Source organism: Plectropomus leopardus, chromosome 13 (genome assembly GCF_026936395.1).
Source record: "Plectropomus leopardus strain MGB_pleo_1.0 chromosome 13, ASM2693639v1, whole genome shotgun sequence".
In the NCBI taxonomy this organism is placed as follows: Eukaryota; Metazoa; Chordata; class Actinopteri; order Perciformes; family Serranidae; genus Plectropomus; species Plectropomus leopardus.
The window spans coordinates 6,680,406-6,704,547 of record NC_142188.1 but is presented as its reverse complement, the minus strand read 5'-3'; the positions used below and the strand labels follow the sequence as shown (position 1 = coordinate 6,704,547).

General features: G+C 41.0%; 1 protein-coding gene across 7 annotated transcripts in view; it reads right to left on the bottom strand.

The window, feature by feature from the left end:
* ehbp1 (EH domain binding protein 1) overlaps positions 1 to 24,142 on the bottom strand; it is a 185,671-nt gene that overhangs the window by 77,181 nt on the left and 84,348 nt on the right. For all 7 annotated transcript variants that reach the window (XM_088086125.1, XM_088086127.1, XM_088086128.1 and 4 more), the window contains 5 exons: positions 17,814 to 17,992; positions 15,943 to 15,991; positions 6,451 to 7,245; positions 3,984 to 4,025; positions 3,440 to 3,586 (listed from right to left, as the gene is read on the bottom strand). In XM_088086125.1, coding sequence (XP_087942251.1) covers positions 3,440 to 3,586; positions 3,984 to 4,025; positions 6,451 to 7,245; positions 15,943 to 15,991; positions 17,814 to 17,992 — 1,212 coding nt within the window. The remainder of the gene's footprint in view (positions 1 to 3,439; positions 3,587 to 3,983; positions 4,026 to 6,450; positions 7,246 to 15,942; positions 15,992 to 17,813; positions 17,993 to 24,142) is intronic.

Here is a 24,142-nt window from a genome sequence, read left to right as displayed (position 1 = left end):
CATCAGTTTTTTCATGTTTTTGACATTTAGCGTAAATATTTAGATAGCGCTGACTGCAACAGCAGAAAAGAGCCAAAGTTCTTGCCACCAATTTTACAAGAAAGCATAGAACTGATGTTATTTCTGCAAGTGAAAAGATTATGAAGAAAAAATACAAGAGATAAAATAGAATTAGGGCTGATCAATATAAAGAAAATCCAAGTATCACAATATTTTTGACCAAATACCTCCATGACGCAGTGATTGGTGGGTTAACTGTTTGTGCTGGGGGCAAAGGCAAAACCATAGAACAGCTAGAACACTTTCGATATTAAGATATCCAAAATCTAAGACGTTGTCTAGTCTTATATCAAGATATCGATATAAGAGCTTTGCTGCATGTCATCCCCACTTTCTCTCATCCCCATTTCTTTTTAATGTCTTAAATTACTCCTTTCTCAGTTAGAAAAGATGCTCTTTTTGGGGTGTACACCACATGTAGGCCGAGGCTTTGGCGGGGTTCAGGGTCCGAATTTGACCTTCAGCCCTTTGCTGCATGTCATCCTCACTCTCTACTTTACTGTCACTCTCTGGCTACAGCATTATAAAGACAGGAAAGCCCTAAAAAATAATCTTAAATTAATAATGAATAAAAGATGTTCATATTCTATTTGGAAAATTTGTGCTGCAATTAAGTTATTTTGCAACTAGAAATTATTTGGTTTATAAACTAATATTTAAATATTTCTTTGACTGATCGAAAATGGTATTAATACATAGTAATCAGAACTTCTCCAGCTTTGAATAAATAAGATTTAAGTTATTAAATCTCAATATAACTGATTTGTCATTTGTGCTTTGAATGCAGCACCCCCAGATCAGCCAAAGCAGCCCCCTCCTCTCTTTCTGTCGCCCCCACATTAGCCACTTCCCTGGAAGAATGAAGCCCGCTTTAATTGAATTAAATTATACCTTATGCATGCTAAACCGCAAAGCACCTACTTAGACGGATGGAGAGTTAAATGGGAACGGCTCGGGCCTCTCCAGCTGATAAGACGGACACACACACACACGCTAATCAAAACAAGACATCAAGTAATCTAATCTGAATCACTAACAATTATCAGCACATTGGCCTCAAGGCCAGTCGTATTCCTTTGATCAATGTTTTCTATTAAAAAAAGTGTAAACAATTCAATATCTTCCTGTCGCCCCTCCTCCTTTCCCTCCTTCCTTTATGCATGGAGGCAGTGTGTGTGTGTGTTTGTGTGTGTGTGAGGGGGTTATTAACCAATTGTCCTTGGAAATGAGTAAGGAAATCAGGAGGAGAGGGGGAGAGAAAGAGCGGAGGGTTGGCTACTTTAAGGAGCTAATCTAAGTGAAGTCAGCCATCTTGCCGCACAACAAGGGACAGAAGAGGACCTTTTTTTGTCGCTGAGGAAATATATCGGCACTGCGACAGCTTTGAAAAACTCTTTTAATTTGCTTTCTTTCTCTGAAGACTTTTAACGCCACCAGTCCTTGGAAGTTCCTCATTTATTTTCTCAGATTATGCTGAAATGGTTATTCCTGTGGCCTGCACGCAGACATCAACGCACACATTTGCATGCCGACACACAGACAAACACCGACAACACACTTTAGCACACAAGCACACACACACACACACAAACACACACACTCTGTAAAAACCACCTAATTCAAGGGCATATATCGCTTTAAGGATTCAGGCGGCAAATGCAGGGGCATGCGGCTGCTGCCTTTTAGATATTTCATTACCAAAGGGTATTTATTTCATTTTACCCCAAAATCCGTTGTCGTCACAATTCTCACAAGACCATATTTTTTCCTTCCCCGCCTTTCTTTTCTCTGAAACATTTGGAAACGTCACTGAGCATTTGACAACAGTGCTTTCCCAGGGTAACTCCTGGTCCATCAGTGTGCCCCCCCGCCTCCCAGATATTATGTTCACTGGAGCGTGCTCGGTTCAGAGCTGGCAATTTCACTCACGTCTTCTCTAGTCTGGTTTGCTTCGGAACAGCGATTCCCACCCCCCCTTTACCATGAATGTACTTTTGCTGACAGGTGTTTGTGTACAACATTTACTCAGTGTTCAGGGGAAATTGAGGGGGCAGCAAATTTGGTTCGGGATGTCATAAAAATTGTGCAGAGTCAAGATGACCAAGGAGAGAGACTGAAAGAGGGAGAAATGTTTAGAGAGAGGAGAGGGAGGGGAGTTCATCCACATTTGGGTTTTTCTTTTTGACATGTTCAGGTTGTGACGTTCAGCGGTCCATAAGAGAGTCGGAGCAGAAGTTAATAAGGAAAAGTCTTCTCTCCTTCTCAAAGCCTTTTCATAAAGTGTACGACAAAGTGGACTGCCAGAGGATGAGACAGTTTGGACAGGCTTTTCCAGCATGTTGCGAGTGTAGTGAGCAGCGAACAGAGAACTGTGGAAGTGACACGGCGGCTTTCAAGAGGCTGGTGGTCACTCTATTAGCTGTTCCGGCACACTGAGGCGACGCCGTACGACACTCCAGTGAACGGAGCAAAGAGGCAGAGGACTCAAAGTCAGGACAGCTTGTACTACGACACACAGGAGTAGTGATGGGGATAGAAACCCGGTTCTATTGAGGACGGGGTCCCGCTTTTTTCAAAACCCGAAAATCGATAATGTTCGAACTTATCGATACTGTTGTCGAGTCCTGTGGGTCCTATAATGTGACATTACATCTCGAGTCGAGTCGAGGGAAGAGGGGACACAACCTTCATGGCCAAGCACATCAACACTGTGCATCAAATCAAACCTAAATTAACCCGTTAGCTGCTGCTGAGCAGTCTTCATCTTCATCCGCTCAAAGCAGCAGTGCTAAGCACTCCCAAACTTTGTCCCGAGTCCGATCAGTTCAAAATATAAATCTAATGTTGAAATCCGAGTTGAAATCAGCAGGATGAGAGCTAGTTAGCTAAATAAACGAGGCTGCAAAGAGTTTCATTGTGATGTGTTCAAGGTCGGCTCAGTAAAATGATTATTAAGCAAAGGTAAATAAGACATCTTGATGATGTGTTCAAATGTACCATCAAGAAAAAGAAAATCTAGCTTTTGGCAAGAAACTTGATTTTTATAGTTGTTAGGGTGAGAAGTTTGTTTTCCCAGCAATATAAAATGGAAATTAGAGATGAAATTCCAACCCGTTTAATGTCATGAGCTGTAATCATCTTTTGATATGTAATAAAAACTACTGAGTAAGTAAAAATTTAAACCAAGTATTAAAAATTTAAAAATGTCACCTATCAATAAAAATGAATGATTAACCATCCCCATCTCTCCACAGGAGAGGTCAGACAGAGCTGACCCAAACTGAGCCTCAGGTAGCTCAGACACAGGGAGGTCAATTCTGTGGTCCTTTTTTAAAGATGTGACAGACAGTATCAGAGAAAAAAGAAAAGTCTGACTTACATCGCAGACGTTGGCGGCCCTGTTTGGTGCGCTGACGGCTGAGTTGGGGACGTTCTTGTTGCCGGCCTTCATCGCAGCGTCTCTGCGGGCCTGCTCCAGCAGCAGTCTGGCTCTCTCTTTCAGCTCCTCCTGACGAGACAGCACCTTCTGTGGGCACCGACAGAGCATGAGCGTGATGACGTTAAAAAAATTACAGTACAGTTTCTAGTTGAACTGTCATAAATAAAGGGTCCTTTTCTCTGTAAAATATATCCGGTAAGCACATGCTGGATGAAACAAACAAGTGCATGGTCACATATTGTTCTTTGTAAGAGTATTTTTTTATGATTTGTTTTCACTTCATTATTAGAAATGCGTCTTGCGTCCCAGTATGTACCCTGTTTCACAAAAATACACATAAACACAAAACACAACATTAAACCAGCCAATAAAAAAATATTGCAAATGTTATATCTCACATCAGACATAAAAAGTGACGGAGGGAAAAAGCAGTTTTTTACAGTACAAATATGAGAATATTTACTTTCTTCAAATTTTCCCTCACCTTCTCAGCTGGGGGACTTGATACAGGAGCAGGTGTTGGCTCCTGTGAAAGAGAACATATAACATCAATTACAGGTGTGTGGCCAAAAACCAATAACACCTCTGGATTTCAAGTTAGCACAGGTTCAAAATTAAGTATTTTGACAATACAATGCAACAGATGATACAGTTTTGACTGGTTCTCCCTTGTAAATATTTCATATCATATTTTTACTACTTTCTTACATTTGTGGGACATTTCTTGCCGAGATGCACGATGCCTTTTAATATCCTACACAGAAATCAAACCAATTTTCTCCAGTTTCAAAGGGTTAAACAGCTTGTGAAAGCCATTTGAAAGCAACACAAGAAAACTGATGTCAATCGAGGTCTCAAAGGGTTAAGGACTCCCAGGATATTCTTAGAATATGATTCTCAATAAATTAATTAACTTGTGTAAGCTCGTAAAATATGTCTACATTTTATTTAACCTATATTTAACCAGGTAAATCCCATTGAGCTCAACTATTTCTTATTCAAGGATGACCTGGCAAATAAGTGAGATGCTGAAGAATTATTACCCACATTAAGAAGTTTTCATAAAAATAGCCTTCACATTTCCATCCTGTACGCTGAGCAGGTGGAGAAAACAGAAAAGAATTAAGACAAGTGGACTCAGATAGGAGCAGGTCTACCCCTCATGTTACACAGGGCCTTCGAGCCCGGCTCCCAGCCCTGTCTGGGTCCAGTGGTGTGGAGAGCATGACGGCTTTGACAAGAAAGAAAAACACACCTAGCTCAGAATTTTATCTGCCTGGTAATCCTGGCTGTATTATAAAGGGGTGCAAAGAGGGCAAACTGAGCTTTTGCATTTGGCTTAGACAGAGAACATTACAACCGAGCTGTTTACAACACTGAAACATGTTTATCCTTTCAACAAGTCAAATCTGGCCCGAGTGCAGGCGGGGATGCATCCCGCCAACTTGATAACAACAGATCAAAATGGGGTGTCATAGCTGTCATAACCCCCCCTGCTGCCCCCCCCCCCCGTGACCTTTGGACTTGTAAACAGGAAGCGGTAATCTTAGGTTAACCAACACAGGCTTCAATGCATTCAAAGTGTGTTTGTGTGACTGTGTGCGCACACGCATTGAGGTGCGTGCCAGTGCGTGTGTGAGACAAGATGAGGTGTGCTCTGCGCAAAGCGTCGCCACGGCTGAGCAGTCACGGCACCAACTGCCATCAACTGAAGGGATGAGAAATATAATGAAAAATATAATGAAATGTCAAAGCAGGGGGTTCTCCTGGGTGCCGTCTGTAGTCGCCACATGTTAAGGGCCCGGCCTCGATGTGTCTGGGTCTCTGCAACGAGACAGGCGACGACAACATCTAATGCAGAACGGGAGAATTTCGGTACGGTCATCTCCGCAGTGGCATCAACGAGGTCGGGATTTGAAGCTTAGCGAGTGCCAGGAGGGAATGAATGTTCACCACATCCTCTGTCTTCTGACTGATGTAGCAGTGAAAGTTTCAATCAAAGCCACGGTGCAAGGATAAAAAACCTCAACAATCCATTTAGGGGCCAGGCAGGTAGCTGCATGTAAACGCTGTCAGAATCTTAATACCTGACTTAAGTAGCACGACGAGAATTAGTCGACATCATACAGACGGACCCAGAGGTTGTTTAAGGTGCAGGATTCATAATTAGCTGTGAGATAGTTTCATGTATCTCTTACTGACCCTTGAAGGACACGTTTAACATTATTCAAAACACTGAAAATATTCATGTTTCTTCAGCGCTGCAATTAGCGGGGCTACTTTGCTTCTCTTTTATTATTAATCAAACATAAGAAATAAAAATATAAATTATTTGACATGTTGAAAAAGTGAGCAGCTCCCACTAAATGAAAAATCAGTTTGAGAGGAACTTCTCTACTTTAGGAATATCCATAAAAAGAGTTTTGTACATAAAATTAATGTAGCAATTATAGGCAGCAAGAAGCATTTTTAAATCTGCTCTAAGATCCAGAAAGCGACAAATAGCTTCGTCTAGACATATTCTTGCAGGCAAATTTTCTCTGATGCCATCAGGGTGTCGTTACATTTTATCTGGATGTAGGACTAACAGTCATTAAATATCTTTCATACTCTCTGCAGTTTGCCTTTTGAATTCCCTGTAAATGTTTTTTTAAATTTATTTTATTGTTTTGATTTCTTTAACTGATAATGAAACATAACTTTTTTTTCTATTTATAGATTCCTTTCCTCCACTGGACTGCCTGGCATATTTTTATTTTTATTTATTTATTAATAATCTAATCTAATGTGTCTACATGTGACTGTTTGTGTGCACAGCACGCTGTTCAAACAAATTGCCTGTGGCAGGATGAATAAAGTTCATAAAGTGTTACAGAATGATATAAATACATGTATGTATACTATCTATTTACATGACAGATTAAATGTGTGTTCACCTTGATGGTGTTTACCTGTTTGGGAGGCGTGTCTGTGTGGTTGACTGGCGGGGAGCTGGTGTCTGAGGCGGGCTCTGACTCCGAGTGACGCAGACTGGCCCTCTTCTTTTTGATGAGGTCAGCATCCCTGTTATAGGAGAAGCCCAGTTTCTGGTGGGGTGAGGAGGCCCCTCTCCTGGTGGGGGACCCCGGATCTGTGCTCCCCTCCCTTCTCTCCTCTCCCACTTCGTCCTTCTGCTGTCTTTCCTTCTCCATCTCTCTCTCCACTCTCTGCGGTAACTCGCTAAGGTCTAAAGTTTTGGCTTTGAGCAGATTCCCTCTGTCCTCTGAGCTCGATGATGTCACGTGGGTGGAGTCTGTTGCTGAGGCGGATAACGCTGTACGTGGCGACGGGACAGGAGCCTGTAAAGGCCCTGCTGCTGGTGAGCTGACCGCTCCAACTTCAGCCTTCCAGCCCGGATCCGTCACCTCTTCCTCTGCAGCTTTAGTGCCGTTAGATTCAGTGTTAGCACCACCAGCAGACTCAGCGGGCTCAGAGTTAGCCTGGCGGTGCTGCACGTCGTTGAGTTCAGCATAAAACTTGTCCTGACCTATGGAGGCGTTTGTATCGGTTTCAAAGTCGCCAACCTTGTAGGTGCTGCGGCTGCTGTTGGCCTCTATCTGCACCACGTTAAGCTCCTCTCCAGAGAAGTGGGCCCGGATCTGGTACAGGTACGTCATCACTGTTAGTTTGTCGGGAATGGCCAGCAGCACCATGTCTGACGGCTCCAGGAGACGGGAGATACCCAGGCTCGCAAAGCCGTCATATGCCTGCAAAACAAGACACAAAGTTAAATTACAGATTCATACAACAGAACTGCTGTCATGCCGAACTGCAAAACTGGGGAAAAAACAGAGTTCACTGTTAAACTGTTTTTTTTATGCCGCACTGATTTGCATTTTCAGTATCATTCAAGATGCGCTGTGCCACGCAAAACCACACCAGAGATGGACTTTCTCTGGAGTGAGTCCATAAGCAAAAATGCCCACCCTGAACCCCCTTCTCCCCCTGAAACAAGCGTGCATGATGTCACTCCACTCACACCTGTCTTTGCTGGGAAACAGAGAGGAAGATGTTTTTAAACATTTTAAAAGAGAAGAAACTTTAAAGTTTCCTCAGACTTCTGTTCCCGCTGCTGTCTGCTGTTTACCTGTTCTCCGGCCTGTCCGTGACGTTGCACAGACACACCAACAGAACAACCCACACACACAAGCTGACAGAAAGGCAGATTCATCTGCTGCAGCGCTGTACTCACAGGTCTGTTACTGGTGGTAGGAATGCAGTCTATTACCTTTATTTTGTGAGTTTACCCGTATTTGAAAAATCTGCATGCTCGCACTATTTTATGTGGGAAAGGGGTCTGAGCCGAGGCAGCCCGTGACTGCCGAAAAGCAGCATTTGAAAAATGGATAGAATGGACGGGTGACTATGGTTGATGAGATAGGGGCAGTCTGGTTTTCAGACACGGGTTGAATTTGGTGCATTGCATGCATGATCCATGTGTGTATGTGCTCATGTGTATTTGTGAGTGAGAGACACCTTTGGCATGACTGCTGACAGGTCATGTCAGGGATGGTTGTCCCCGATAAGAGACGCAGATACCCCAAGACAGAGCGCTTAATCCCAAAGTGTGTGTGCGTATGTGTGTGTGTGTGTGTGTCCTTATCGCACCCCTACATCAACCTGCCCACGCTCTCCGTCACGCGTGTAATTGGTCTGATTAGAGTCTGATGAGAAAATACAGGTTTGATTATCAAGCGACACACGAAACCCAATCCCCCATCACCAGATAGACTGAGACAGAGAGACAGAGAGAGAAGGGATGAAAACCATTATCGCAGCCAATGACAGGTAAATAAATAGATTAACAGCACACACACACACACACACACATACACATACACACACAGATGCTACCTCCATTCCTGCGCACACACACAACCTCCCCATCCATCTCTCCCAGGTATCACAGCTTGTATCTGGGCTGCTTGATAGTGTTGATCTAATTCCAACCTGTTGCAGCGTTTGTTTCACTGCCTCCGTAGATCTCCCCAGTCTATCAATCTCTCCCTCTTTCTCTCCGTCTCCCTCTCTGACTTCCAAACCCTTCTCCAGTTTTTTACCTTTATTTACCCCCGGGACTGTTTTCAAGAGCCTGCTTACTCTTTTTCAGCCCTGTCCTTCCTCTTCTATCCACATTTTCTTACCTCCATTTATCCAGAGAAGGGATCTATTGAGCATGCATGATTTTTATTAAGTCCCTGCTTTGCATTCATCAAATACATCTGAAAGCTTTATCGTTAAACTACTGTCTCTGGAGATGGCCCCAGAGCAACTTCATTTTCAAAGAGGACCTATTGTGCTCATTTTCAGGTTCATACTTGTATTGAAGGTTTCTATCAGAACATGTTTACACACTTTAACTGTCAAAAAACACTTGATTGTACTAATATTGTCTGTGCTCGAACACCTGTATTCACACTCTACCTTAAACACTCTATTTCAGCAGCTGCCTCTTTAAGCCTATTCTGCTCTGATTGATCAGTGTTTCCCGGTCTCCAAAATCTTTGTCTCTGCACTGCCACTGCAGCCAGGAAATGACAGTAACAGAAAACAGCAGCATGTCTACCATGAAAAAAACCCCAAAACAAAACAAAACAAAACAAAAAAACTCAAATAAAATCTTTCAAATGAATAAAAAGATTCAGAACGAGACATGTTTCAGGAGGGATATGATCTGAAATCAGGAAGAAATTATCAACAACAGCAAACAAGGAACATGTGGTTACATGTAGCAGCATACGTAACGCAAACACTTACAGTTGCCAATATAAAGATTTCCATCACAAGCTGAATATTGGAAAAACGTAGCTGATCTCTATCATAATGAATAAAAAGAGTGTAAACATGACCAACCATGACTTGACATTATTCTTCCAGGAATAGATATTACTTGAATTAAATTCCAATAATTTAAGAAAATGGAAAGGCCGTTGTTGCTCTGATTTTAAATACTGTTAGTGTGGAGAAAATACTGGAAGCATGAACCAGATCAAGTCTGATCAAGTGCAAGACACTGGATATGTTTAAGTTTGTGGTGGTGCTTTCAGTGTTGAACCATTAACTAAAACTTACACAGCAGGCCTCTACAGCCAGACTGAAGTAAGCTCCTCCTGTAACGTATAAATCAAGCTTTGTGTAAAACTACACCTATCAGTGATGCTGTAAAATCTTGATCTCTTATAAGTGTTGGAGTCATCTACTGGGTGTTTGTTATGTGGAGAGTGACCATGGAAGTGATTTTGGACACAGCTCATATAGTACATCTTTTTTTCTGGCTGTATTTGGTTCAAACTGGTTGCAAAAGGACAGAAGGGGAGAAATGGAAAGTAAAAAGGTGGTTTAAATGAGAGATGTTTCTCAATTTACAATCAATTATGATGTCTTTTGTTAGGAGGAGTCTCTTTCACTCTCACCTCTTTTGTCCCTCTCTATTGATGGAAAGTATGTGTTTGTGCTTGCAGAGACAAGGCAGGAAGAAAGAGCTGACGGCGGGAAAAAAGAAAAGGGAGAACAGAGAGGAGTTTGCCTTTACAGCGAGCCTGTTTAAGTTCCCTCCCTCCTCTCTTTCCCCTGGCAGAGAGGGAGTGTGAAAGAAAAAAGAAAGAGAGAAAAGAAAGAAAAAGAATATGGGGAATAAGAGGGCCTGATTGGGTTTCTAACACGTATTCAGGAGAGCAAAGTGTGCTTACATTGTTCCCTCTCGCCCAGGGTAGGCTGTGAAAGAGAGCGACAACTTTGCTGCTCAATGGGGACAGAATGAAAGAGTGAAAGAGAAAAGAGTGAGAGTGGGAGAACGTGAGAGCTGTATGAGGAGGACGGAGGGAGGGAGGCTCTCGAGCTGGGTTTTGTTTCAGGGTCGATGTTAGTCTTGACATGCGCTTCAGTCTTTTTGACCTCAGTGTCACGATTTATTCTCTCTGTATCTTCTCTTACAGCTTGACGAGCGCTGATCATGTCATACCAAGACACCGATATTGAGGGAGGACCTGTTGTTTTCAGGCGAATTGTTTTCGGTGGTGGTAGCCTACAGTGTGTGCTCACTGCCGTTAGAGGATGATTCTATATCTTCGTTATTGTCAACAAATAACAAGAAAACACCAAAATCAGCAATGTGTTAATTTCTTTACACTGTTGGTGGCAATAAGCTTAATGCCAGAGTCCTACACAGTGTCAGCCAGGTATTTAACAAAAAATTTGTGTAAGGGGCAACAAATATATTTATATAAATTCAAGGGTATAGGCAAAAATAAATTAAATGCAGGTGGGCAGCAGGTGAATGAAAATAATCATAAGTGGGTGAATTGGTAGATCAGCTTCTGCCTGATTCAACAACTATTTCAAGCAGTGGGCTGGCATTTCTTTAAATGAGACAGATCCTTCAAATCACTGTATATATCATGAGAAATAACCTACCTTAAATTAGCAAAATTTGCCGTTACTCTTTAAACATCCCATGACCTCATACTTTTCTGCTTGTTTGATAATTTTTTTTTTCTCAAAGTGTGCAACTCAAAAACATAAATCTGCAGCAACACAAGATGCAAACTAGTATCAGTAGCAGCAGTGTCACATGGACGTATTGCACATTCGTTATTGTAAAAAACATTATTATAAATAATAATGATTTCAGCTACATCAGCAGTCCCCACTGCTGCTCAGCTGATAACATTTGCAATGAGCCTGTCAATAGAATTGATCTTCTGTATTTGTCAACATTGACTGATCTGAGCGACATGTTTGTCCCAAAAGAATATCATGTATTTTGGCAAAATATCTAGTTTTCTCACTTTCCATCATCCAAGCGGACAAAGCTTTTATTTTGGACTAAATGTCAGCGTCGTCTGCCCCGGGCCGCTGCACCCCCTCCACTCCCTCTCAGTGACTGACAGCTATCTATCATTGTCAATCATCGACACCCCCTCCCCTCAGCCCAACCCCTCACGGTTGTGCTCTGGGAGCTTTCGCCTGGTGCTCGGTGCTACACTATCAGATGGCATGACAAATGACTTCTCCTTGGCCTCATTACACACACACGCACACACACATACACACAAACAGCACACTAACAGAGCAGAGAAGACAAGGAGCAAGCCGTCTAAACACAACCGGAAAAGTCCTCAAACGAGCACACGAGTGCATGGACACACACAAAATCGTGCACAGACGAGCATACATGCACATATTCAACGATAACGGATCATTTCAAAGGCTGTAAGTGTTCTGAATATTCACTTCTCCCTCTTTTTTTCCCCACCCACCCCCAATATTGATTGTCCTTATCTGTCATAATTCAGCACAGTCTGAGCTCGTTGCAATCACTCTTCACAGATAGACTGTGAAAGGAGGAGGGGGCACGTCTATCAACTGGCCATGAAAAGCAGAGATACTTGTCGTTTCTATAACATTTCCATTTCTGCTGCCCATTCAATAAATTCTATACATTCTAATAACTCCTTATAAAGCGACATTGTTGGCTGAAAAGAAGTCTCTTTTCACGACCCTCTTTCATTCTTCATACATTAATTTCTTTTTCTCATTTTTCTCTTTTCTTTTTTCTTTCTCGCTCTTTGGGGTCCTCAACCTGCCATACTATGCTGGCAAAAGTGTTTTTTCTGTTTTTTTGTTTAACACCTTCAGGGTGCTACATGACATCCCACATTACATTACTCCTCTTTCATTTCTCCTGAACCCATTGGGCTTTTACAATCAAAGCCACCTACAACACAGAGTGTAATTCATGTACAATGAACTGTATGTGGCACCGCTGGAAACATACCAACAACATCCACAGTGTAAAAGCCTACAGACATCACATCGCACATGCAGAGAAAATCAGTTTGCATGCAGATTTTACTGTCACTGTAAGAGGAAATAAATCTCACTACTAACAGACATTGTGGCTCATGTCAGCCTGGGAGCACAGAACACTGGTCCAGCAAAATATAATCAATAAATATAGGATATATAAAGTGCAAAGACTTTACAATACTGCACATCATCATCAGCACATAGATCATCACTGATGATGTGACCCAAAGATCGCACTTTGTTCCCCACATACAGCACTAAGTCTGGAATAAGGAATGAAAGAAAATGTAGCTTTTGATCCTCCTTGGTTTCAGCAGTTAAAATTAATGTCATACTGCACACAATAACCTGAGCAGTTCCTGTAACAAGGAGACAGGACTCCTTTTATGTATGAAAATAGATATGTAAGTTTCACACATTGTAAACGTCCCTGCCGTCATGCTTTCATGAGTGCTTTATGGTGGCTTAGATACAGCCAATAGACGACACTAGAGGTCGGAGTCAAAAGTTTTAGACAACAACAAACGAGGTGACAGTGGCGGTCGTAATAATGTAGCTTTAAACAGAGACAGCGGTAATCTGAGGCCATTGCCATTGTTGCCATTACATCCCGACATGTGGACGGAGAATTATTTTCACTTATTTTACCATATGTTAGTACATATATATTATGGTTATATACTACTGATTTATTCCATTCCACATTTCTATAAATGTCCTATGGTTGTATCTCACTTGAACTATGCTCCACTACTTCCACGATCTCCGGTGGTACTGCTCTGTTTCATCCGTATCCATAAGTGTATCCATAAATGTGCACAAACACGGCAGAGAATGGACAGAAGACTCTGTCCTCCGTGTCTAACTTTGCTCACCATAAATGAGCCCTAAGTCATCAGCGTACATCATATGGTGTCCACACTCTGATTATGAGTCAATTAAGGACAGCAGTTGAAACAGGAACTCTTATTGGCCGAGACAACACGCATCAATTTCAGGTGTTGTCCAAGTAAACAAGACATATGATGTGAGCAGCTTTTTGATGGCCTTCTTACATAATGTTTTTATGAAATATGTTTGCTGGTAAACTTTTCTGACAGGTAGTTTTTTTGGCTTGTTTACTAGTTGTTCTTGGTGAAGCAAACTCAATAAATAAAAGACATATTCAATATTTTATGTAGTGTGTATAAATTAAGAATAAGACACATTCTACGCACTGAAAAAATGACATCCAACTTTATGGACATGTTCAAACTGTCTGATATAAAGGCCCTCCACAATATTTAAGTTGCCCACAGAAGTAGACATACATTTACTACTTCGTTTGGTGTATTCCCAATGTTGCTTATATATATATATATACGTATATAATCAGTTTCTTGAGGGCTTCATGCACACAGTGCTCATATCTACCTGCAGTATGTCTCCTCTGTGCACTGCAAAGGAACAGCTTGTTGGCCAAATGTACATCAGCAGCTGGTGTAGATCTTCACGGCGGAGCTGGTAGCAGAGCGCCGGGTACACCGCTGCAGCTATTCACCAGCTATCACCTTCTACGGCATATTCCCATATTACTTATATCTAACCAATTTCTTCAGGGCTACTTGAGCACCTGGAGGGGGGTGAGGGGCAGTTAGCAGATATGGGATTGGGTCTCTCTCTCTCCCTCCACTGTGGTTATTGTCAACAGGGTAGCATTCATGCCTAACAGGGCCACCAGAGGTTATCGCTGAGCCAGAGTGTGTATGAGGAGAGGAAATCAAGCTGCAGGAACCCGACGCATATCGTTCTGTGTAGCCCTCGGGGCCAAAGAAGGGACAGGACGACTGTGTGTGTATATATACGCGTGTGAGTGTGTAGTAACAGAGTGAAAGTGAAAAACAGCAGTGTGCATTTGTGTGTTCGGAAAGAGTAAATGTGCATGTGAGGAGCCAGAGGGACAGACAGGAAAAATGGTGATGTGTGTAAGTGTGCACCTCAAACTGTGAATGTGCAGATGTGATGACATTGGGCAGGATGTGAATGGGTTATTCAGTTGAGCTTTAGGAGTGAGGGCATATATGTTGGTTTTAATTTGTTAGGAGAGGAATGAAACCAAAGCATAAACTGTAAACCATCATGGATTACAGTTACCAGTACACTCATGTATGCCCACTCTATACATAAAAAATAGTATAATCAAGAATAATTTGCTCTTACTATATTAGACATTTAATCTTTAAATCAACACTTGAATGCTACACACCTATTTTGTTTTGCATTTTTGTGTCTTTACTTTTATTTGACAGGACGGAAATGTCCTGAAGTCATGCTCCCTCTGTGTTTGTTGTAATCTGAGCTTCTCTGTGGTTTGTTGTGGTAAGCCGGACCGGCCGTGCACACATCATAGTGCATGTGTGTATCCCACTGGGTAGCTCATCGCTGCCTCTTTGCACAACTCACATTCGCCAGCTACCAACAATATCGAGACAACAGTATTGTGGAATCATAGCCACTAAGACCCCGGTTACCCTCGGTTAGCAACACTGTTTCCTCTGTCAGCACTGTTGCTATTGTTTGGTGCTGTTTTAATTTATATCCCTAATTCTACATATTGACAAAAAGTATTTTAATTTTCACTGTTAATGCAAATCAGTTCCAAATATCGGTTATCGGCCTCATTAACTACTAATCTGGATCAGCATCGGCCCTGGAAAACCAATATCGGTTGACCTGTAATCAACACAAATGCATATGATTGCGTAATAAAAGAGTAGCATAAGCGCCTGGTTAAATGACAGGGAAAGAGTGACGGTGGTTGCACTCACTGGTCACTGTGGCGAACGGAGCAGAGGGAAAGTTAGCACTGAAGTTGTCTCATGGCAGAAAATGTACTGTGTAGTTTACAGTTTCATATTGGCCAGAAAATGTGTAAACTTGGAGCATAAATAAAAGCTGCACAGTTACACCTGTGAGACGCAGCCGAGATGCAAGAACGCTACATAAAGTAAAATAAGAGTGCATCAGTTGCATGTGACATGCAAGGGAACAACATGTCTGTCAAAACAGCACAAAATACAGTTATTTATAAAATGAAGTTGATTTAATAAAAAAAAAAGACATTCATTTAATCCAATGAATCACACTATTTTAATCTATTGATTTACTCAAATATTGTTGTTTTAGGGAGACATCGTCATAAAAAATAATGTAATACACTGATTCGAATGTCAAAAAGTAATTCTCTGCAGCCCTTTATTATATACACACTGATATCGCACATGCACTTTAGTTTGCTCCCAGCAGGCGGCTGAGTTAAGATACCATCTCACCTCAGCCAGGTGACTTAGTTATGGCCACGTAGACGCATCACAGCAGGAGAACACTGTCATTATAACATCTGCAGCACATATGCACCTGTGGTGCAGATGTGTGATTGTGAGTGCACAAATTTGTCTGCTTTAATGCGTGTTTCCACCCTTCCCCCTCACACCATAAAACACACACATACACACTATATTGAGGGATTAATGGCAGATCTCTAAATAAGGCCAAATGGAGATGTGGATGGGAGGGAGCTAAGTGGTGTGAAGGGCCCAGCGGTGGCTGCCTCTTACCTTTTTGTTGTTTTCTTTAATATCCTGAGGATTGAGCGACTTGTAGTCTCTGGAAGAACAGTGGGGAGGGTCGGAGAGGAGGCAGGAGGAGGAAAAAAAGAGAGAGTGAGAGAGAGAGAGTGGGAGACAGAGAGAGATAGCGGAGAAAGAGGTGCGTTTAAATATGCGTCACATGTAATGGCATTAGAACTGTAACATGCAATTTCATAGCAGTGCAATCAACAGAACTAATAGAGTGGAAAATATGTAAAAATAACACACCGGGGTGCAAAGGCACACAAGCATAAACACACACACACGTACACAGAGCAGAGAGTTCAGATAAATTATCGTCATGTCTGCTCTCTTGATGTGGGGCTGCAGGTTTTCCGTGTGTTGGACTTTTGAGTGTTAAATACAAACATTAAATACTAAACATTTAAGGAAACTCACAAACACACACAGACTGTAAAATGTTCAAGGAATTATAAGCGCACACACGAAAACGAGATACGTGTTGGAGGCAAACATGCTACTCTGTATTCAAGTATGTAAATGACAGATTGGGTCCTGTGTGTGTAAGTATGTACACATAAGTCCTCTTAATCAAACACACCCACAGGAATGATGGATACAAGGACACTAAATGATGACAGGTAAGTGTGCAAATATAATACAAAGCACAAGTGTAGATTTTAGGGGTGTGCAGGTGACAGATCAACCTCAATATTTAGAACATCATTTGTCCCGCCCCCAATAAACCCATTAAAGTGAGAGTGGGCTTTTACTGACAATATTAGAGACACTTACATCATATATTGATGTAGAAAATGAACAAATTGGTGCATAAAAATTCACCAAAATGCAGGAAATTAAGTGCCTGCTTTGTATGTTTAACAGGGTGCCCACACATTTTTACTAAGGAATTTTCAAAACCTTTCGATAACTTTTTCCTAATATTTCACCGTGATTTCCATATCTTTATTTAAACATGTACTTCCCAGCCATTTGAGGATAAGCAAACTGTTAGCAACTGCTAACTTTACTCTCAAGTTATATCAGCCGCCAACGAGCTGCATATGCTAATAGACTAGAACAGCACATATGGGTACATCACAACCATGGATGTATTAAGAACATCTGGATACAGCTGTGGAGGTGGGATCCCGTTCATTCCTATGAGAGCTGCTCAGTAGTGCATGAGGCAAAAAAAGCCCTACCACCAGCAAAGTGACTGACTTCCGGTTGAGCGTTTCGCATGCATAAAAGGCTATCTAAAAAATAACATTTTGTGGCTTTTTTAGACTTTTCAAATGTTACTAAACTGAATGACGTACATCTAGATAGTGAAATGAGTCATTTCTGAAATACAGACGTCTCTTTCCTGATGTAAGTCAACGGGAAAAAATCTTTTTGGGTCCATGGACACCAAGTGACAGACTTGGACGTTGTAATTCCACTTTAGGCCACTATGTAAAATTTGCTTCAAAGACTGGCACACGTCCTGGGAGCTACGTTCACGCCTGGCAAAGCACTAGATTTTACAAGATGTATTTTGAATAATGGACACGTTTTAAGAATTTACTAAATAGACTTTAAACAAAAACCAAAACAAAGTAAATTCAAAACTTTTCCAAAGCATTCAATTAATTCCATACTAATTCCAGGCCTGGAAAACAATTTCATAACTTTTCAAGGAATTTCCGTGGGAACCCTATTTACAAACAAAACTTACTTAAAAAAAAAAAGAATCTAGCATACAAGAATTTCTTCTTTCTGTGTGGTTTCGACCCAAACTTGACTCCCTAATTGGTCCTAATTCTAGCCTCAGTATTGTGAGAGAAACATCATGTAAGTGTAAGTGTGTGTGTGTGCGTGTGTGCGTGTCGTACATTATGTCAGGTCTGAAGTGGTGCAGCAGGGCGCAGAAGGCCAGCCCGTTCCTCCAGGAGGTGGTAAAGTTGGTGATCTTCACCCCTCTGTAGTTCTTGGTGACCTCACGGCACCAGACCAGCAGTGACTGGCTGGCGTTGGGCTTCCCTCCCAGAACCGGGCTCGGGACAGGGCTGGGCTGCAGACAGACGAGAGGAGGAGGGTGATAGAGAAGGGACGGTGGAAGAAGAGGAAAAACAAAAAGGTTTTGAATTCAATCTTTTTAAATATTCCACATTCACTATTTGAAATGCATCAGTGCAACATGTTGTTATGTATTTCATGAATTAGGGCTGTTTTTTTTGGGTCACACAAGGACAACAAACATTAATAGAGAATGTTAAAATTCAATAATGCACATTGAAAAGGCACTTTGTTTCCTGAGGCAATCTAACATGAAAACATAAATGCATTTAGTGTGTTTTTTAACCATTATCTGGAAATATTAAACCTAGTCTCCAAACACTTGGCACTTAGCACAAAAGACTGTCCACATATCCTGCTTCCACTTCCTCCGCATCTGAGCTCTTTCATTATTTATTTCCCCCCAAAAAATGTTTTTCTAAAACCCCCATCCATCCAATTAGCGTCCTATACCAACATACAATGAGCCTACACGTGCACATATGTGCACACACGCAGACTCACACACCATAGTGACGGGTCATGCACAAAGCAGCGTATGACCGTGGATAATGTAAACATCTTATTAATTAGCTCCGCCTTTGAAGTCTTATCTGGGTCGAAAGCTTTCACCATTAGGAGCCTTTCCTCTCCCAGACTCCAAATCCCACAAATCCTTGGTGGCGCGGAGACACTGGTCTTCCTCTGACGGGCCAGCAGAACCAATGCTATTCTGATTATTCAGCTGGCCATTCACTAATCTGGTTATGGAGGGACAGATATGGGCTAATTCTCTCAGATCGTTTTGGTGAGAAATGGCAAAAATGTCACTGAGACTTGATTAAATTCATTAGAGGCCAGCGATCAAAAAGACTATAAAATGTGTTCAAATATTACTATTATATACAAGACAATGACACTAACATATGAGTAATAAAGACAGATTTCCTTAAATGTATGACTTAATGTGATGTGATGGCAGGGTGTCTCAGTTTCATCACGCTTAATTTGAAATCAGCATCAATTTCCTTGTGCTGGATTCAGATGCATTTCACAAGTATTTACATCTTTAAGTCCAAATTAGTTACATTTTTTTCATAAACATGTTAAATTTATAATTATCATTATCATGTATTAAAAATTTCTATAGTATGTTTTTTCTTGAGCGCCTTTTTTAAAGATCATTTCCATTTATTTTATTATTATTGTTATTATATTATTATCATTATTCTTATTCTTATTATTATTATTATTATATTATATTTATTTCATTATTGTTTTTCCAATTTTCAGTTAATTTTCTTGTTTTTTCCTTTCTTTTCTTCTCGCTCTATTTCTTCACTAATTTTGGGGTGTTTTGCAGGGTCATTTCTTCTTAAGTTGCTCCTTGTCTTCTTTCCATGTTTTTGAAAGAAAACAAACAAATATGCTCAGGTTTCAAAGGGTTTAAATCACAAACAAAGATGACATATCAAAAAACATTGTTATTTTGTTTAACTGTATTTCTGCTTTACTCAACCACATTAAAGACTTAAAGGTTTTCTGTTTAGTTGCCATGACAGAGCACACTACAGACGTCAGGTGCTGCAGTTATAATGTCTACTCTGTTTTAATTGTGTGCTTCCTTGTACAATATAGGCTTTGATGACAACATCGATATGCCATCATGATGCCACTCTCTCAGCCGGGTGATGTTTAATCTCAAGAGCACGAGACGGTTACCGAAGTCAAACCTTTACTTAACCTTTAGCAGTGAAAGTGAATGAAGACATGTTGGCTTTACACAACCTGATACTGACCACCATAACGAGTTAACCCAGTTTCAAAGACACACAGTGAAGGGCCTGGAGAAAACACAGCTCATTACAATGTGATGAGTCTCAGCCCTGTAACAAGGCTTGTGGTGGCCGACTAACCCCCTCTGTTGGAGGCTTTCTGCTACTGCAAGAAGAGAAGTGATGGGAGGAAAGGCTTTGTGCAAATGTATAAAGTGATGGTATCGATTAAGCTTTTGCAGAACATGTGACAACTTGCAGAATTCAGAAATGTGGGGCAAAAAAAAGACTTTGTTTCATTTGGAGAAGACATTGCTCCAAAGAGAGGGATGTGTTTGGGCTTCATGCCGAGACTGGGGTTGCAGAGGTTTTAAGATATATCGTGATATGAAAGTTGGTCATTATCATACCATGTACATTCGCTTATCTACAATATTGGGGAAAAATACAACTCATGCAAAAACTTAACGTACAGCCCTGCTACTAATTTTATATGTTTAATTTACGTGTTGTAATACTGTATATTTTCAGACGGTGAAAAAAACCTACTTGCTGGCTAGTTTTTTCTGATAACATAGCTGGACAGAGAATCTGTCATTTCCAAAAGAGAGAAATACTTCCTCTAAAAAATGGTTTTAAGTTGTAATTATAGTGATAAAATATTAGTTCAACCAAAACTAACCTTTTGGTTTCATTCCTATAAAAGTAATTCTGACTGATAATAATAACAATAATACTGTGATACGGTTATATATTCTGAGACAGTTATTGGGCTGTGAAAATCTCATACTGTTGTAACCCCAGCTGACACCAAGAAGTGTTACAATCACACTTCAACTTCATTTTAAAATCATCTGAATCAAACCTCAACACAGACCTCAGGGTTCCTGCAGCTCAGAGCAAATGATATTTAAGGCTTTCAAAGACTTTTTCAGTGCCACTTGGACTGAAGTTTAAGAGAAAATATCCAATAATCAAATTTGAAAGACAATTTTGCCCAAATGTTTATTGTAACATAGAACATGCCGTTTTTTGTCCGGTGAAAAAGTTAGATTATCTATGTCAAATACTGCTTTAGAAAAAAAAAGTTTTGTGAGTGGGAATTGGAAGACGATGATCATATTACATCAACATAAAAGTATGTATTTGGTTTACCAGCAGAGGAGGGAAATATCTGCCATTTCTGTCTTAGAATCTGATCATGACGAGTTTAAGAGGAGGAATTTGTTCAATCAAATGTTAAAGCAGTCAAAATAGGACTATTTCGATTGTTTTGATATCCATTTTGAGGATTCAACACCCACTTTCAACTGGTTATATTGTGAGTGAGCGTGTTGCATTTGACAAAAAACCTACTCAAATCCTTCATCCAATGTATGAGCATTTTTAAGACTTTTGAATGATTGATTTAAGTAAATTCAACACCATTTAAGGCCTTATTTTTAGATACATGAGTTTGAGACTTTTTAGGGATCCGTGGGAACCCTGGACTTTGGATGCTTTTAAGCCTGTGACAGGATTAAGCATGTTTGCCTTTAGTTATGCGGCTGTCTTCACTGTTGGCAGATTTTAGGACACTAAAAAATAAGTGGCTTGTAATGTCAACAGGCATAAACAAAAGTGCTGAAGCAATATTAGTCACTTAGCCGAAGTCCACAAGCACCTGGATGTCTCTCACTCCTCTATTGTTGCAGTTTAACCTGTGACCGCGCGCCTGGAGCCTGCTGAGATGCCACAAGGTCCAAATCAGATGAAAGAGACTGGAGGCCATCTTTAACAGCAACTCCTAACCTTTGTACCAATGTGTGTGTGTGTGTATGTGTGTGTGTGTGAGTCATGCAGGCCCCTACGGCAGTCTCAGTACAGGGAGACGGTAGCGGGAGCCTGAGGGGCGGACACTTGACATTTCCGGCTCATCTTTAAAAGTGGGCCTTAACCTTTCCCCACAGCTTCTCCAGACACGTTTTAGGCAGCCCTGACGATGCCTGCGTGCCACTCAAACAAACGGAAGCAGAAAAAAAAGAAGAGAAAGAAAAGAGATAAAAAGTCAGAAAGCCAATACTGATGATAACGTGGTCGCACTTAATGTCTGTGGATAAGGAGAGGGGATGCTTTTTGACCTCATCAAACAATTTTGATGACTAACTGAAGATATTATGGATATTCAGAAGTAAAAAGAAAAGATATACATTCATCTAAATTATCTGTACACGAGTGCATCTGAACTTAACTTGTTCCTCCAGTTGTTCACTGCTTTTGCCACCATTTTTGTGTGTGTCAGTGAAAGTGTGTGTGTGTGTGTGTATTTGTAGAGTTTCAGAGCAGAGCGGTCTTCCTCCAGGCCTTCCCTTTCTGCTTTTTCAAGTGACGGTTGAAAGTAGCCGTCTAATTTGAGCGCTCTAATTACCTGGGATTAGAGACCAGGTGCTATTAAAGCAATTAGACACACAGCACACTCCAGTGCCGAAGACCCTGCACCCTAGCCAGCGGAAAACACACACTCACACACACAAATACACACCTGCGTAACACAGCCACTGGAAAAAAAACATATGCATTAGCTGGTGGGGTACACAGACTTCATGGCTCACTCTCATACACAGCTACCTATCAACGTGTGTGTGTGTGTCTCAACCAACAAAAACAAACACACAAATTAATGTGGACTAAAATTCACGCTTCGAAAGGGTGAAAAAATACTAACTTCAATTAGCTAGATATGGAAGGAAAGTCGAGGATGGTGTTATTCACTCAACTTTGAGTGCTTTTAAAAAGTCGGATTTAAGCGGATGTGTCATTTCAAAAGTCATTCTTTTCTTCCTTCCTGACAAACCAGTTTTTAGAAGCCACGGCGGCGTGTGACGAGCAGTGACCCCACGTTCATCAAAACCCAAACCGATGTAATTTTCTCAATCGGCAGCCCAGACTGTTCCATTACGCTCCGTCCAGATAAAGGTTTACAAATGCATCTACGCACTCAAGCTTTCATATCCATCAAATATTGAACAAACACCATATCTTCTTTTACAGGAACTGGCTGCATTTCCTTAAGACACAAACACGGGAGGAGTGAAATTTTCATGAGGAACAGAAATGCACCCTGACTTATCAAACAGTTTGCTGTCTTGCCTAAAGGCAGGTGTGTACGTGTGTGTGTGTGTCTGTGTGTGTGTGTGTGTGTGTGTTTGTCTTTTATCTGTCTGTGTGAATGTCACTGGATGTGTGTGTGCAACACTGACACAGCCATGTAGCTAGCTCGGCTCGAGGGTAGGATTAGCGGAGAGCATCGCCTCGGCCCACAAACATTCCATATTAAAAAATGAAAAGGCAACCTTCATTACTATCAGTGGCACATAACCTCCCCTCTTCCTCCTCCTCTGCTACTATTATACACAGCCCTAACAGCCTGGGCGAAAAATACAAGCCACTGACAAGAGATTCCATTATTCCTGATGCCTCAGTGTCAACAACATACATCCGACGGGGCAAAGAAAGAAAAAAAATGGAAGAGGGGAAAAGGATGTGAGAGAGAAAGAAGGGGGGTTAAGCTCACTACAATGCCTGAATGACAAGATAGGAGGAAACCTGCGAATGGAAGCACCCAGGTTCCTGTTGGTGCTGGTGTCAGAGGGATTTTTGGTGTCAGCAATGTGATTTTGGGAGGGTGGGATGGGATCGAGATCTGGAATCGTGGGTAAAAGCGGATGAACCGTGATATGGAAAATTAGAAAATTGTCACAGGTCGATCTTAGGTGTTACGAAAAAGAACAATTCTGTGGCGAGGTTGGAAATTGTTGCTTTCAGATTTAGGCAATATGCCAATATCTGCTGCAGAAGTAATCCAAAATACCTTTTAGAGACACTTACTGGGAGTCGAACAGTAATATACTAACAGTAAATCCCTTTTTCACCAACATTATAGAAGGTGAGGATCAGGCAGTGAACAGGTTATGTTTAAAACAGTAAGATGGTTCTCCAGTCCTTTGCAGCACGTGTGGATTACAGTACTATAACAAAATACTCATTTTTACCACATATTTAATTTTAAAAAAAGACACTAAACTGATCACTGCAGATAATTTTTTAAACTGTTTTTCAATCACGCTCATAATTAGAGCTGCAACAACTACTCAATTACTTGTGACTAAGGTTGCAAATAATATCCTCTTTTTAGATTAATTATTGGTAAAATTAACATCGATTAACCGTTATTTGAAAACCATAAAAACTTTACTTATGTCAAACAATACCAAATGCGTTTTTGTCTCAATCAAACTCACAGCAACCTATTGCATATACTTTGACAGCATAGCATAGCCTATCGACTGATTGATTAAAATTCACACGTTCAATTAAATTCTTAATGACCGATTAATCGAATTATTGTTATC